Source organism: Cnephaeus nilssonii (assembly GCF_951640355.1).
Source record: "Cnephaeus nilssonii genome assembly, chromosome: 3".
Taxonomy (NCBI): Eukaryota; Metazoa; Chordata; class Mammalia; order Chiroptera; family Vespertilionidae; genus Cnephaeus; species Cnephaeus nilssonii.
The window spans coordinates 41421466-41436007 of record NC_137074.1 but is presented as its reverse complement, the minus strand read 5'-3'; the positions used below and the strand labels follow the sequence as shown (position 1 = coordinate 41436007).

General features: G+C 46.4%; 1 protein-coding gene across 2 annotated transcripts in view; it reads left to right on the top strand.

Annotated features, from left to right (window-relative positions):
* Positions 1-5201, top strand: part of KLHL6 (kelch like family member 6) — a gene marked incomplete at its 5' end in the record, with an annotated part of 53764 nt that extends 48563 nt beyond the window's left edge. For both annotated transcript variants that reach the window (XM_079766873.1, XM_079766874.1), the window contains one exon: positions 857-5201. In XM_079766873.1, coding sequence (XP_079622999.1) covers positions 857-1158 — 302 coding nt within the window. In that variant the 3' untranslated portion in view covers positions 1159-5201. The remainder of the gene's footprint in view (positions 1-856) is intronic.
* Positions 5202-14542: the final 9341 nt, after the last annotated feature.

Here is a 14542-nt window from a genome sequence, read left to right as displayed (position 1 = left end):
CCACAATGAGAGAGAATCGTGGATTGGCTGCCTCCTGCAAGTCCCCCACTGGGGATCGAGCCCACAACCCGGGCATGTGCCCTTGACCGGAATCAAACCTGGGACCTTTCAGTTCCCAGGCCGATGCTCTATCCACTCAGCCAAACCGGCTAGGGCAGTTGCAATTGTTTTTTAACGTACAGTGACTTTAATGTGCAGCAAGGATTGAGAACTACCGATAACGGGGATGCCAAAAATAAATAACGTAAGCAAATAAGAGATAATCAGACAAGTAAATATGGAAAGAGATGAAGGAAAAACCCCTCTCTTCCTTGGTTGAGGTTTCATGTGTGTTTATGGTCAGGCTCATGACTGCTTCAAGGTCTAATCTGGAGACGAGTACCTTGAATGGTGTCCCAGGCCGTGCTCGGTTTAAAGAGGGGCCACCGCCTGTGGTTACTGTCACGGCTTCTATGCACCAGGCCTTCTGCCAGTTACTTCGTGCTCATGGCCCTTCTGACGACTTATTATCACGTGCTCGTGGTTACAGATCAAAAGGGGCAGAGCTGGAATTATGAGCAGAGTCTGCCTGACGCACCACGTGGTATTTCTTCCAGGGAGCAGTCTCGGGGTGCATTTTGGCCGCTCGGTGGAGCCAGGTGCCCCTGGGAACCTGATTAGCACTGGCTGCAGAATTTAAAAGGACGGTGGGAAGTGTCTGTCTCCAGCACTTAGGAAGTGTTTAGAAAGCCGTCCATCTCCTTTCTCTAGGCAAGATGGTAGACTTACCTAATCGGAAGGATGGTGTTTGTGGTTCAAAGGAGGAGAAACCCAGAACCAGTGGCGCGAGGCCCACCGTGTCTCCCTTGGTCTGCAGGTGGGGCCATGAGAGCGCTGTACGCCTACAGCCCCCTGGAGGACACCTGGAGCCTGGTGACCCAGCTCAGCCACGAGAGGGCCAGCTGCGGCATCGCGCCCTGCAACAACCGGCTCTACATCACCGGGGGGCGCGACGAGAAGAACGAGGTCATCGCCACGGTGCTGTGCTGGGACCCCGAGGCCCAGAAGCTGACCGAGGAGTGCGTCCTGCCCCGGGGGGTGTCGCACCACGGCAGCGTCACCATCAGGAAGTCCTACACCCACATCCGGAGGATCGTGCCCGGCGCGGTGTCGGTCTGACTGCGGGAGGCGGAGTCACCCCTGGAGCTGGGCGGGGCCTCCTGAAGACCCTCCGCACCCCTCCCCAGGCCCCGCCCACTTCAGGCAGTAGGCGGGGCTTGCGTTTTAGGTCAGACCTCAGGGAATCCCCCTGGCTCCCCCTGGGGGCTCCTTGGGAGTCACAGCTTTGGGGCCCTTGAGAGCAGCCAGGAATGTTTGCGTGACCTACCTCAGGAGAGCAGAAGAGCCATATGCGACATTCAGGACACACCTGCCCGGGCCAGGGTCTGAGCCGGGCGCCTTTGTAGATCAAGTCACTGAACCATCATACAGACCTGGTGGCTGTTTTGTTTTTTTTTGTTTTTATCACTGTTTTACAAGCGAGGAAACCAAGTTTCAGGGAGGCGAAGTGACTTGCCCCAGATCACTCAAACTGCAAGTAGCAAAACCAGGAGTCTAAACCCAGGTCTTTCAATGTCAAAGTCAGTGCCCTTTCTGCCATACTGGCTCTCTCAGAGCAGGAAACCAGAAACAAAAACAAGGTGCCCCAAACTGGCTCGTTTTTTTGTTCTGACAAGTTTGCAAAAGGATTCACTAATCAAGGCAGGGAAATAAGGGTATTTCTCTTTTCCTTTCCTTTCCTTTTATTTTCTCCCGCTTCTCCCCGCCCCCTCCCCGACTGACGCAGGTGTGGGAGCCTTGGGCTCCTTGTCAGGAGCATCTCAGAGGCTGTTTCATCTGACAGGTCTGGGGAGGTGGGTCTGGAAAGGCCTTTTTATATAAAAAAATTGTGTTCTGTTCTCCCATCAAGAGCCTCTATTTTTTTATGATCATAGGAGGCCCATTTTGGACTAGAACTGTCATCACCAGACAGAATTGTACCTTCAGCACAGTCCAGTGCCCTGGCCCCTTAATGTCTAGCTGTTGTATTGCCATGGAGAAAAGAGGTTCCCAGAGACTCAGAGCTCTGTTTTAAAAAGGTGTGAATATCCTAATAGACGGCTGGCCACTGCAGGAATCAGGAATCACCAGCTGCTGCTGCTTCTTCTTCTTCTTCTTCTTCTTCTTCTTCTTCTTCTTCTTCTTCTTTATCCTATATCCAAAGGTATGCTTTGACTGATTTTAGAGAGAGAAGAAGGAAGAGAGAAACATCCATCAGTTGCTTCCCGTATGCACCTCAATCCGGAATCGAACCTGAAACCTCAGTATGTGCCCTATACCTTTTGTGTATGATTCAACAACCTTTTTGATGTATGGGATGACACTCCAACCCACTGAGCAACCCTACCAGGACTGACCGACTTTTCTTGATGGCATGCACTCCATTTTTTAGATAGTGATTTGGGTCCATGTCCCTGAGATCTCACCCTCCTGGAACCCTAGTTTTCAGGGTCCTTTTAAGCCCTTCTGTTTGCTTTTTGGATCTGCTTGGCACAATTTTGATTCAAAGAACAGAGTCAATCCTTCACTCTAAGCACTAGAACTTGCAAATGAGCTCACTGGAAATTCATTCTAATCCCTAAATTGGGGGAACAGATTAAGAGATCCTGTTTCATACGCTGTATTTAAGCAACAACAATGGTAACAACATAGTAACTGCATTACCCAATGTGCTTTATTTTCATCAGATGATTTCAAATCTCTTTATAGAGTTTTATTTCATGTCAGATGTGGCACACATATTGTGCTTGCACTTCTCGGCAGTTTGAAATTTGATAGTGGATTTAATTTTCATAGAAAAGTTATGGCTAGAAGGAGCTAAAATTCAAAGCAGGTAAACAAGACTTGGAAAATTACAAGATTTGTTTCTGCTTAGATTATTGAGGATAAATATAAATGCATGTTGGTGTGTGCAAAGCTCTGTGCCTTAGGGTCACATATGATAGTTCCCTACTATGAAAGTAAGATGGGAAAATACAAGCATATTTGTGGAAATTTAGAACACACGTATCACTTACTCATGAGCACTAATAACCTTAACAAAGCTCTCAATTTAATTTAGTTCAATTCAGCAAACACTCAAGGAGTTCTTTATGTTTGTCAAGCCTTGAGGACACCAATGAATAAGACAAATCCTTACCGTGAAGACACTGAATAAACAGGTAAATAGGCCACTTGAAAATATTATAATTTTTTTCCATCAAGTTAGAGAGAGAGAGAGAGAGAGAGAGAGAGAGAGAGAGAGAGAGAGAGGACATGTATGTAAAGCTATGAGGCTGCATCCAAGTCTTTTTTTTAATATATATATTTTATTGATTTTAAAGCAGAAGAGAGAGGGAGAGAAGAGAGAGAAACATCAATGAGGAAAGAGAATCATTGTTGGGCTGCCTCTTGCATGCCCCTTACTGGGGATCAAGCCTGCAATGCGGGCATGTGCCCTTGGCTGGAATCGAACCTGGGACCCTTCAGTCCGCAGGCCGACGCTCTATCTACTGAGCCACACCAGCGAGGGCTGCATCCAAGTCTTTATTGTCCTTCCGAGTGGTCTCTCTGAAAAGCTGTGCACTTAGGTCAACGGTGAGGCCACTGCTTACGCGTTTGTCTTTCTTTGGCACTGCCTTCAGAAACTATTTCTGAGCTATAATCATGTTCCAAAAATGGTTTCAGGGAAGAACTTCCAAAGAGGATATCCAATGGCAGCATCACAGCCACACAGGAAGGGCCACCTCAGAAGGAGAGCAGTCCTTGTCTTGGCAGTCCTTTAAGAAGAGAAGCCAGCAAATTTTGAGCCTACCAGTGCTAGGAAAGTGAAGATTTAGGACCTCTGTGTTATAAACCTGGTTCTAAATGCGGGACCCAAGTTTCAGGACTAGTTCAGAACACCCAAATGAAGACAAGGAAAGAACTCTATACAATGTTTATATCATCCGGTACGCAGGTGACTTGGGGTAGAAATCCCAGGTGCCTGGCTCTCAAGGAATAGGGATTCTCAATAATGGCATGGGTCAGTGGGCAGATAGATCCATTAAGATGACCCAGAGTTCTGCACTTGAAGCTGCCAGTCTGTAGCTTTTAGGGAAAGGGAAAAGTTCCAGTCGTTTTTGAGAAACTTGGTAAGTATAAATGTCCAGGCACTAGCCAGGGATAGAAGCTCTTAAGATCTAATTTTCATTCTCAAATAAACAAATATCTAGTGTGTTGCAAGTTAACTGTCATAATCCACACCACCAGCAGGGGAATGAGCCACAGCAGACTGGATCTTGAGGCAGGTCTGATGGACAGAGCACCTCTGGATGGGAGGAAGAGGATGAGGCAGGAGGAGTCAGGTCTGAGAAAAATGATATGAGGATCCCTGGAGTTTGTGAGCATGACTCCATTCTCAAGAAGGGAAAGAGGTGAATAAGGAGGGGTTCTGGCCAAGGGGGTTCCAGGAAGGAATCCATTCTTAGAAATGAGTCACAAGTTAAAGCAGGACTAGCAATCAGACCCATGGGCTCTGGGGCCTCTGAGCTGCTTGGCTGGGTCTCCTACCTAATTGGACCTAGAGAGAATGAGGCCCAGAAGCTCGGGTGGGACTTGAAGGGCAGGTTAATGGACCCCAGTTGACAAGGCTGGTCTAAAATGGGCATGGAGCTAAGCTCACCCAATCATCAACAGGTAACTGTTCTCTTGGCTTTCATCACATTCTGCTGTCAATGACTTCACCACCACCCCCCCCACCCCCCGCCCTCCCACACACACCTTGAACCCAAAGCAAACTATGCTCTCAGGGAAATACAAATACCTTTTGCTTATAGCTGTGAAAAGTGTAGCTTTCCTATTTATAAAAGTCTTCGAGGTACTGTTGTTATTTACTTATCCTACTTGATTTTGAAAAAGAAAAATACTCAATAGAATTTTCAAAGTGGTTAAACACCACTGGGATTTCTTGTATAAAGTTCTAACTTGGGATTGCAAAATAATTTTGTCCCTTAATATCTGACCTAGATGTTGTAATAAATCTCATAACATGAAGAGTCAATCTTCATGAAAATTCACAAATATTTCAAACATGTCTCTGCAAAACCAGTTTTGAAAAGTTGGATTTTCATATTCATAGGTAAAAATAGCCCACACTTAGTTAACCGAATCCTTTAAGTATTTTGGTTACATAGGTTTGTATTTTTTTTTAAATGATCAAATTAAGGATATTGTTTTTGGTAAATACACAAATAAAGTTTTTATTTATTCAATAAAATGTGTTTGGAATGGATAAGAATATGTTGTACACAATTACGAGGTGATTTTTTGGGCGTGTTTTGGTTGACATGAATAAGTGGTATCTGAATAGAAATTAATTTAGGAGATGGAAATTTAAAACATTTCAGTTGGTTCAAGAGGATTTAAATAAATTCATAGGATAAGCTCAATCAGATTTGGTTTATAGGATGGCAAAAAGTAGACAGCATTTGTCCCTGAGCCTTTCATTGCTTCTCTGAACAAGCTTTACCAATCCATGCAAACTGTGATTCTCAGTCTGCTCGGTCTTAGCTCTTGTTACAGGAGGCTCCCCTCTGGCTTTCTGATTTCTGATCTGTAGGGAGCGGCTAGGGTCAAGCCTTGGACTGACCTGTGGCAGAGCCACATACAAATCCAAGCTTGGAGGGCAGAGACCTCCTAGCACAATTAAGCTTGACCCTACAGTCCTCCCTTGTTCCTAGGTAGCTAATGGGAGGTGCAGCAAGTGCTGCAAAAACAAGGCTTGAATAACGAAATAGATTTGAAACTCCCAAGAACATTGTAAACATGTTGACCACTCTCCTTGTTTTGCTTTGTGTGCTCTGACGATAAAAAAAAAAAAAAAAGCTTCGGCTTACAGGCTGTGTCACTGTTTCCTCATCCAAGCACAGTGATCCTACCTAGCCCCAGCTGTATTCTCTTGTCAGTCTTCTTTAATCCTTCACTGCCCCTCCTCAGGTTCATCTCTGGCTGTGCTGGACGCGGTTCACTGGTCTGACCTCTCAGCCTGTGTCAGCCAACCAGTGTTGTCTCTGCAGCCTTATACGACCTGTGCTTCTCAGATCAGAGCCCTGGAACGTGGCATAAGAGACAGAGCTGTGGTTCTCAACCACTGGAAACTTGTCATCAATTTACCTTGTTTTGGATTATGATGAAAAGGTCCTATGCAATTGAAAAAGAAAATCCGAGGCTTTAAGGAAATGTGGGGTCACTTGAATAGCTTTAGACCATTCCACCTGGGCCTCCTTAGAAATAGAGGTTGCTTGCTCCTTCTGGGTGGAAGCCCTTGGGAAGCAGCGCCCCGTCTCACAGTGGGTGCATTCTGGAGTTCATCTTGGGCCATAGATCAGACAGCCAGTATACCCGCTGTGGTGAGTCAAATGGAGTTTTGACCTAGTTTCACTGCTGAGATCCTCCAGTTTCTCTGCTGGATCTAAGTGGTAACCTGATGCCTGGTTAGCTGTGCTGGGGCCTGCCACCTGCCCAGTTTTTTTTGGCTCCTTCCCTGTTCCTGGTGCTCTCTGCTGGTGTGTGGTGTCCCAGACCAACCTAGCCTCCCTTTCACTGGAGATTGGACCTCCTGTAGGATCTCAGTCCTCTCCTACCTCCTGTGGGCCCATGCCTCCTTTTCTGTTCCTGTATGCCACCACAATTAAAGACGCTTGGTGCTGAAGACTAATTCAGGTCAGGCCCACCCACCCCCATGCTGCCCAGCATCAGCCCGCCTGCTTACCCACTACTCTGGTTTCACTTACATGTTTGTTTCTAGCACCAAGGATTTGTCTTTTCTTCTGTACACTCAGATGTCACCTATCTTATGGATTCCTCATGCCAGGCTACCTTGACATCCATGCCTACCCCATCTCTGGTCATCTGCCTGGTTCCCTTGCCTGCTGCTTCCCTTGGGGTCTCTGAACACAGAAACCTCATTTCCCTCCTTGTCTTGACCTCTAGCACCATAGTGTCTCTAGGGTGTCCTAATTTCTGAGGTTTAGAGAAAGAACAAAGAAGGATATAGGTCTTCCTGGCTACACACACACACACACAATATATATATATATATATATATATATATATATATATATATATATATATATATATATATATATATATATATATATATATATATATATCTCCTGTATAATAATAGCTTACTATGCTAAGTGTCCAGTTTTCCATTCAACCAATCAAAGTGTAAAATGCTAATGATATGCTAAGGCCACTCAACCACTTGCTATGACATGCACTGACCACCAGGGGGCAGACAGTCGACCAGTCACTATGATGTGCACTGACTACCAGAGGACAGATGCTCTGACAGGTAGGTTAGCTTGCTGCTGGGGTCTGGCTGATCGGGACTGAGCCAGTTGGGCCAGACAAACCCTGGAGCTCTCCTGCAGTCCCTCCCCAGCTGGCCAACGTCTGGTGTCCCTCCCTGGCCCCAATTGTGCACCAGTGGGTCTCTTGGCCTGGCCTGCACCCTCTCGCAATCTGGGACCCCTTGGGGGATGTCAGAGAGCTGGTTTCAGCCCAATCCTGCAGGCCAGGCTGAGGAACCCACTGGTGCACGAATTCGTGCACCGGGCCTCTCATATATATATATATATATATATATATATATATATATATATATATATATATTTATTTATTTCAGAGAGGAAGGGAGAGGAAGAGATAGATAGAAACATCAATGATGAGAGAGAATCATTGATTGGCTGCCTCCTGCACACCCCACACTGCGGATCGAGGCCACAACCCGGGAATGTGTCCTGACCAGGAATCAAACAATGATCTGGTTCATAGGTCAATGCTCAACCACTGAGCCATGCCATCTGGGCCTGGTTCTGTATTCTTTAGGAAGGTTTGTGTGTAAGGAAATTTTTCTGCTCCCTTAGTCAAACTAGCCCAGTTCCTCCAAGCTTGGCAGTAGAAGGAGAAGCTCCCAATAGGGACAGACTTGGATCTCATAGTCCCAACTCTTGTCCCTGGAAGGAAAGAGTCCTGTACATGACTCTTCACTTAATTTCCCAACGGATGTCACAGACCAGGCTGGATCAGCTAAGCGAGACTTTACTGGGGACTTAGAGATGATACAGGGAAATAGCCCAGGAAGGAACAATCTGGACAATGAGGATGACACAAATCCCCCATCCCTGAGAAGCAGTGTTTGTCCTGAGGAGGGAGTGAGTGTGTGTGTGTGTGTGTGTGTGTGTGCGCGCGCATGCTGTCACAGATAAGCTATGCTGGACATTAAAGTGGTGAAAACAGATTCTATTCAGGAATTGCTGGCAGTAGGGGAAGCTGAGCCCCATTCTGATTTGTGCAGAGCTGACAGGGTGCTTTGAAGGGAAAATGAAGGACAAGGGAAGGGAGTGAGCTGGGACTCAAGAAGAGTCAGGGAAGTGACAAAATGACAAAGGGTTGCTCAGTAAATGGGATTAGGCAAGCTGTGAAGTTGGGATTCTGTCCTCCCACAGAGACTGGGTGACAGAGGCCCTGTCCTTCTTGATGATGACATTGCAAAGGAATGGCTTTCAGGACCTTGAGAAAGACTCCTGGCGTGTGCGAGAGACGTACATACATAGCTCAAAGGGCAGAGGTGGGTGTTACAATTCTCAGACCTTCTTAGTAAATGCTTGAAGAAAGGGAGTCAGGGGCCTATCATCAGGTCTTGCCCAGAACAAATGGTAAATTCTTTTGACAGCCTTGAGCTTTTCCAGACAGGAACTCAAAGGGGGCCTGGGTCCCAGGGATGTGGGGACCATGCTAGGCATGGTCAAGTTTCTTAGTGCAGGGGCCTGGATGGAGTGTTTGTACAAAGAGTTTTTGCAGCTCTCAGTGCCCCACGTGACAGATACAGTTAAAGAGACAGGTGTGCCCACTGCTGCTGGGGATATCTTAACAGAGAAACAACATTTTTCTACAACCCAACACAAGCTCACTGTGAGATCAAGCGTGCCAACACCCCACCTTCTAGAATATTCTGAAGACAGCTAAAGAGAAAAATAATACTAAAAACTTCTTTCAACCTTTATAGACATAAATTATTTTCAATTCTATTTTTTTCTTAAAATTCTGTTCACGACCCATTATATTAATTTCATCCCCCGCCAATGGGTCACAAGTCACAGTCCACATCCGAAGAACAGAAATTTGGGGCCGCAGATCTGGGCAAAGGTAGAGCAGGGCGAAGGGGCGAGGAGGTTGGTTTCTAACATAGCAGAAACCCCAGGGTAAAAATCACAGACTGATTTGTGTGTTTGTGTGTCTATTCTTTCATAATAAAGATATAGTAACAGGAGCAGATGGTCCCACTAGTATTGAGTAATTTCCCAGAAATGTGGGCCAGAGCAGGAAATGTTCAAAGAGCCTGGGACAGCGATGAAAACAGTCTAGGTACAAGTGCTTCCTGGTAGTAGATTGTTGCATTCCCAGAAACGGTCACTGGAGAAAAAGACCATGTGTTTGACTTTGTTCTGCGGAGTCATGGACATTAATGAAGAAAGTAATGGGGTGGGTATTTGTGCAACAAAGCCTTACTGAGCCCTCTTCCAGATGTGACTCGGGGGCATCTGCTGTGACCCCAAGAGATGCCTCCTTAGGGTGATTGTCCAGCCCGGGACCCCTCTGCCAGGAGCAGATGGTGAGGATGAGGAGTGGTGGTTCTGCAGGGAGCCATAGGGGAGGATGGGAGCAGCCAGGCCCTTGATCACCCACCCCTCCCTGTGTGAATGCAAGGGCTGGGTCTCTAGGGTCTGAAGCCACCGTGCCCCAGAGAATGCCAGGGCCAGGGGCCCCAGAGCCACGGCTAGGAGGGTGGGACTGGGACCTGGCTCTGGCCTCAGTCATTCACAGAACACCCACAGCCTGGGCTAGGCAGGACTGCAGGCAGCTCTGAAATGAAGGACCCACCCCACAAGTTCTAGCTACTCTGCAGGGTAAGTGGCACCTGGGGTAAAGTGATGACCTGGCGCTGTCGGCTGCTGCCTCCTCTGTCCTGTGGGCCCTGCAGGAGGAGGAGGGGCTGCAGCCTGGCACGGGGGGGGGGGGGAGGGGGGGGGGCTGACGGCATTATTTCAGGGTCATCTGGGACATTCCCTGCCTCCAGGGGAGGATTTTCCTGAGCCTGGAAAGAGGAAGGATCCTCCCAGCACTGCCAAGACTCAGATGCCACCTCCCTGCTGGGGACTGTCAGCGCCCAGGGCTTCCTCGGCTCATGGTGTCACAGGTGAGGGTGAGGGACACCTGGGGCCTCGTAGGGCCCCCCGTGTGGTCTAGAGCAGAATTTTCCATACTCCTTAGAGTGCAACCCAAGAGAGATGCAAATTTTACATCTCAACACAGTGTGCCCACTTAAATATATTCATAAAATTAAAACACAAGTTTAATACTTTCAACAATCAAGATATATTAAAAAACAAAACAAAACAAAACATGTTTATGGACCAATATTACCCTCACAGTATCTATTCTATTCTACTATTTTATTCTGTTCTATTCTATACTATTCTTCCCTTCTCTGGGAGATAGAGGGGGAAAGGGGCTGTGTTAGGGGCTGGGTCATCCATAATCACACTGAAAGACCTTTTGAAGGAGAGTTTAACCTTTTGCACTCGGATGTCGAGTGTGACTCGACACGGTTAGCATTAGAATAAAGGAATCGAGAAAAAAGCAAGTGAGTGCAAAGGGTTAATTTTTTATTTTTTAAAAAATATGTTTTTATTGATTTCAGAGAGGGCAAGGGAGAGGGAGCGAGAGATAGAAACATCAATGATGAGAGAGATCGGCTGCCTCCTGCTCACCCTCTATAGGGGATGAAGCCCACAATCTGGGCATGTGAACTGACCGGGAATGGAACTGTGACCTCCTGGTTCATAGGTTGACGCTCAACCACTGACCCACACCGGCCAGACAAGAGTTTCTTCTGAGACCAACTGCAGGTGCTGTGTGTGTGATCTCAGGTGTCTCCCCCAAGGGCCCTGGGCTCTGGGCAGCAGAGACAAAGCCCTATTCACCCCGTATCCCCCATGACTCCTGGGAGAAACCAGACTTGGTAGAACCTGGCAAACCTTGGAGAAAGCCCCTCCGTCAAAGCCCCTGGTTTGACAGGGAGGAAAGTGCAGCTTGTGGGCTGCCGTTGCTGTACCTCTGTCACGTCCACATTTCATCCCTTCCTCCTGGGCTCCCTGGCCATGGGCTCTGTGGCACTAAGAGTCTTAGGTACGAAGCCTTGGGTACTGCGGAGGTGGCAGCACTGAGGGGACCCCAGAATCTCGGGCCCAGGGTCTGGCAGGTCACAGGCACATGACTGAACAGGTGAGACCCCCAGTGCCCGGTGGGAGGAGCAGGGGCTTTGGAGTCAGACCTGAGAGCAGTTCTACTTTGCCAAGCGCTCACGACTTTGAGTTCGCGGGTAAGCCACTTCACTTCTCTGAGCATCAGCTCCTTGTCTCTAAAATGGGGATGATAGTTTCTATTCTGTAGGGTTGGTGTGAGAATTAGCAAAAATGTGTACAATGTAGAGCGCCTGGAAACTCGAAGTGGGCACGTGCTGTGATTATGGTAGTAATTATGACATTAGCTAGAGGATCTAAGAGCAACTCTGGGTACTTCAGGTGTGCTGCTATTGCTTAATTTGGGGGGAGATTGGGCTGCTGTTGTTTTCATTCTAGACAAAAAGGGAAATCCTCAGAAACACCTAGAGGAAGAATGTTAATGTAAGAAACATTCAAACCTGTAAAGAATTTTTGTGAGTTTATTTGAGCCAAACTGTTGACAATTGCCGGGAAGCGGAATCTCAGCTACTGAGATAATGTTCCAGAGAGTGGCAGTTTTTCACCTTGTTTTATACATTACAGTCAAAAGAGGAGATGTAAGTGGGTTACATGAAGTCCATTGGCGATAGGTTAGGGAGGCAGGAGAAAGCAAAGTAGGGAACCTCTGGGATTGGATAAAAAGTAAAATGATAAAATGATAGACACATGCTTCTTTTACATAGGTGGGTACAGGATAATTAACAGTCAGCAATTAACACGATAACAATAAGTGAGGGAATTTGTGGTCTGGGGCATTGGTTGTGCCCGGAGAGGTCCAGAAAAAGGGAGGTTACCCTGACATTCCAAAGGTATGTTATCATCGATGCAAAAAGACAATAAGCTCAGTTAAGATCAAAGTTGATCTTTGTCAGGGAAGATACCGGCCTGGGACATGACTGCCCACCATAGACTGCTTTTAGTTAAAGTTCTAATTTCAGGCCATCCTTGTGGTTACTGTAGGCCTCTGAGTTTGCAAGGCCACCACGCAGGCCTTCCCTGAGCTTGTCAGGTTAGCATGTGGTCCCTTTTCGTCCAGTCATTAGCAGCCTTCATAATAAAAGGAGAGGAAAAACACACCCTCACCCACCCTGACCCCCTCCCCCACAACCAAACCAGGGACACAGGCCCTTGCCAAGTATCCAACCAGGCTACAAAGGATAGTTGCATTCTTGGAAAATGAACGGAATGACTCTGGTCCCAGACAGTGTCCAACAAGGACTGTCTGGAGCGGTCCTTGTCCACAGCCAGAATAAACACAGAGTGTGCTGACAGAGAAGGACCGCATGAATGGGAATGTGGACCATGCACATTCATGCTCCTATGACCTGGGGAGCATTCCCCCTTCCATCAGCCGACCTTCTTCATCACTATGTGATGTAGGAAATTTAGTTTCAGGGCTTAGTGTTTAAATCCTAGTATTGTCTTTTTGCTTTACTAATACAATGAAATATTTTAACTAGCAAATATAATAGGGAGTTTAAAATTAAATTATGCTGGTTAGAAAACATTTTTCACGAATTACAGACTTTGAAAACCAAATCCTGACCATCACGTCTTTTGCTCTAAGTTTGGCTTTTCCCTTGCTGTCCACTGGATGGCAGGATGGGACCACTCTAGATCCCACTAGTTCAGCGGCAACTCCTCCCACACAGATTTAAATTGAGGACACTATTTTTGTTTTGATTCCATCTAATTTTTCGTTCAGAAAAGACAGGTAAACAATTTATGCACAACTTTTTAAGGACCCTCTCTTGCACATAAATGGAGCTTCGCCGTTTCCCTGTCTCCTGTATTCAATCTGCACAGGGAGACTAGAGGTGGTTGTTCTCATTTTGTTATGGAAAAAAAACACCCTATCATTTTGTTGCATGGACAGTTTGTAGGTAAGAGCTCTGACATGTGAATTTCATATGTGACTACACTGGCCAAAGGAAGAATCTGGCTGAGAGAGAATCTAGGGAAGCTAGCCTCCAGAAAGAGACCGCTTTGGGGTGGGTGCCCAGGTGTTCATTCCTGGCGGTGATGGCTACTGTGACAGAGCTCTATGCTTCTTACACGAAGAAGCAGGAAACATCTGGATAAACGAATCCGCACAAAGCCTGGTCCAGAAATGAAAAGCAGAAGCTGTGGGATGGAGAAGCCGAGATTACAATCGCCAGAAGCAAAGGGGTTCCTTCCTTCCCAGTCTGATCAAGGACCCAAATAAGTCAGCCCTGGGGCCCTGTATTCAGCATCTACCAGCTATCTGGCCCTTTCCAGAAAAAGTTTGCCAACCCCTGAGTCAGACCAGTGTTATGTCACTGTTTTCCACATCTCTCGTATTCTAATCATGCTCCAGTGTTCAGTTCCAATCCCACCCTTCGGTAAACCTCTCATGAATTCAGCCAATATCAGAACCACAGCTTTGGTCTTGTTTCCCTGTCAAAATAATTAATGCATTCACCAAATATTTATTGACTTTCTGCTATGAGCCAGGCATAGTTATAGGTAGTTAGGATAGAAAATTGAACCAGATACACTCCCAGTTTTTCGTGAATTCATAATAATAGACAAGATAAGAAAAAAAACACACAGTACAACAGAGAGTGAGAAGGTAATAGTGCTGTTTACACAAGACTTGACGTAAACTGGAGGGACATCTAATTTAGCCTGGGGTGGGGAAAGCCACTGGAAATAATTAGTGACTGAAGTTTGAATGGAGTCTTGGAAAAAGCAAGCGAGGGGAACAGGAGTGGTATGTGTGTCCCAGGGGAGGAGAACAGCGTGGAGGAGGGATCAGAGATGTATGTTCTCCTGGTACTTGTAAGTTCTGTGGTGGTGAATATCTAAAATCTTACTTGCTGGCAATGAAAGAAAAGCCCAAATGAAACTAGTAGGGTGTTATAAAAATACTGGGATTCAACAGACCACAGTTCCAAGTCTATTTCTACAACTAAATGCTGGATAGCCTCGAGCAAGTCACTTCCTTCCTCAGGGTCTCAGTTTCTTTATGTATAAAAGAGCTGGACTAGATCCTCTTTACTACTCTTCCTTGCTCTATAATTATTCTCTCTATATATTTCTATTTCTAAAAAATGTTACAATGTGATCTTTGGTCTAATAGCGCCTTGCTTTTTCTTTCTTCTTTAAAAATATATATTTTTATTGATTTC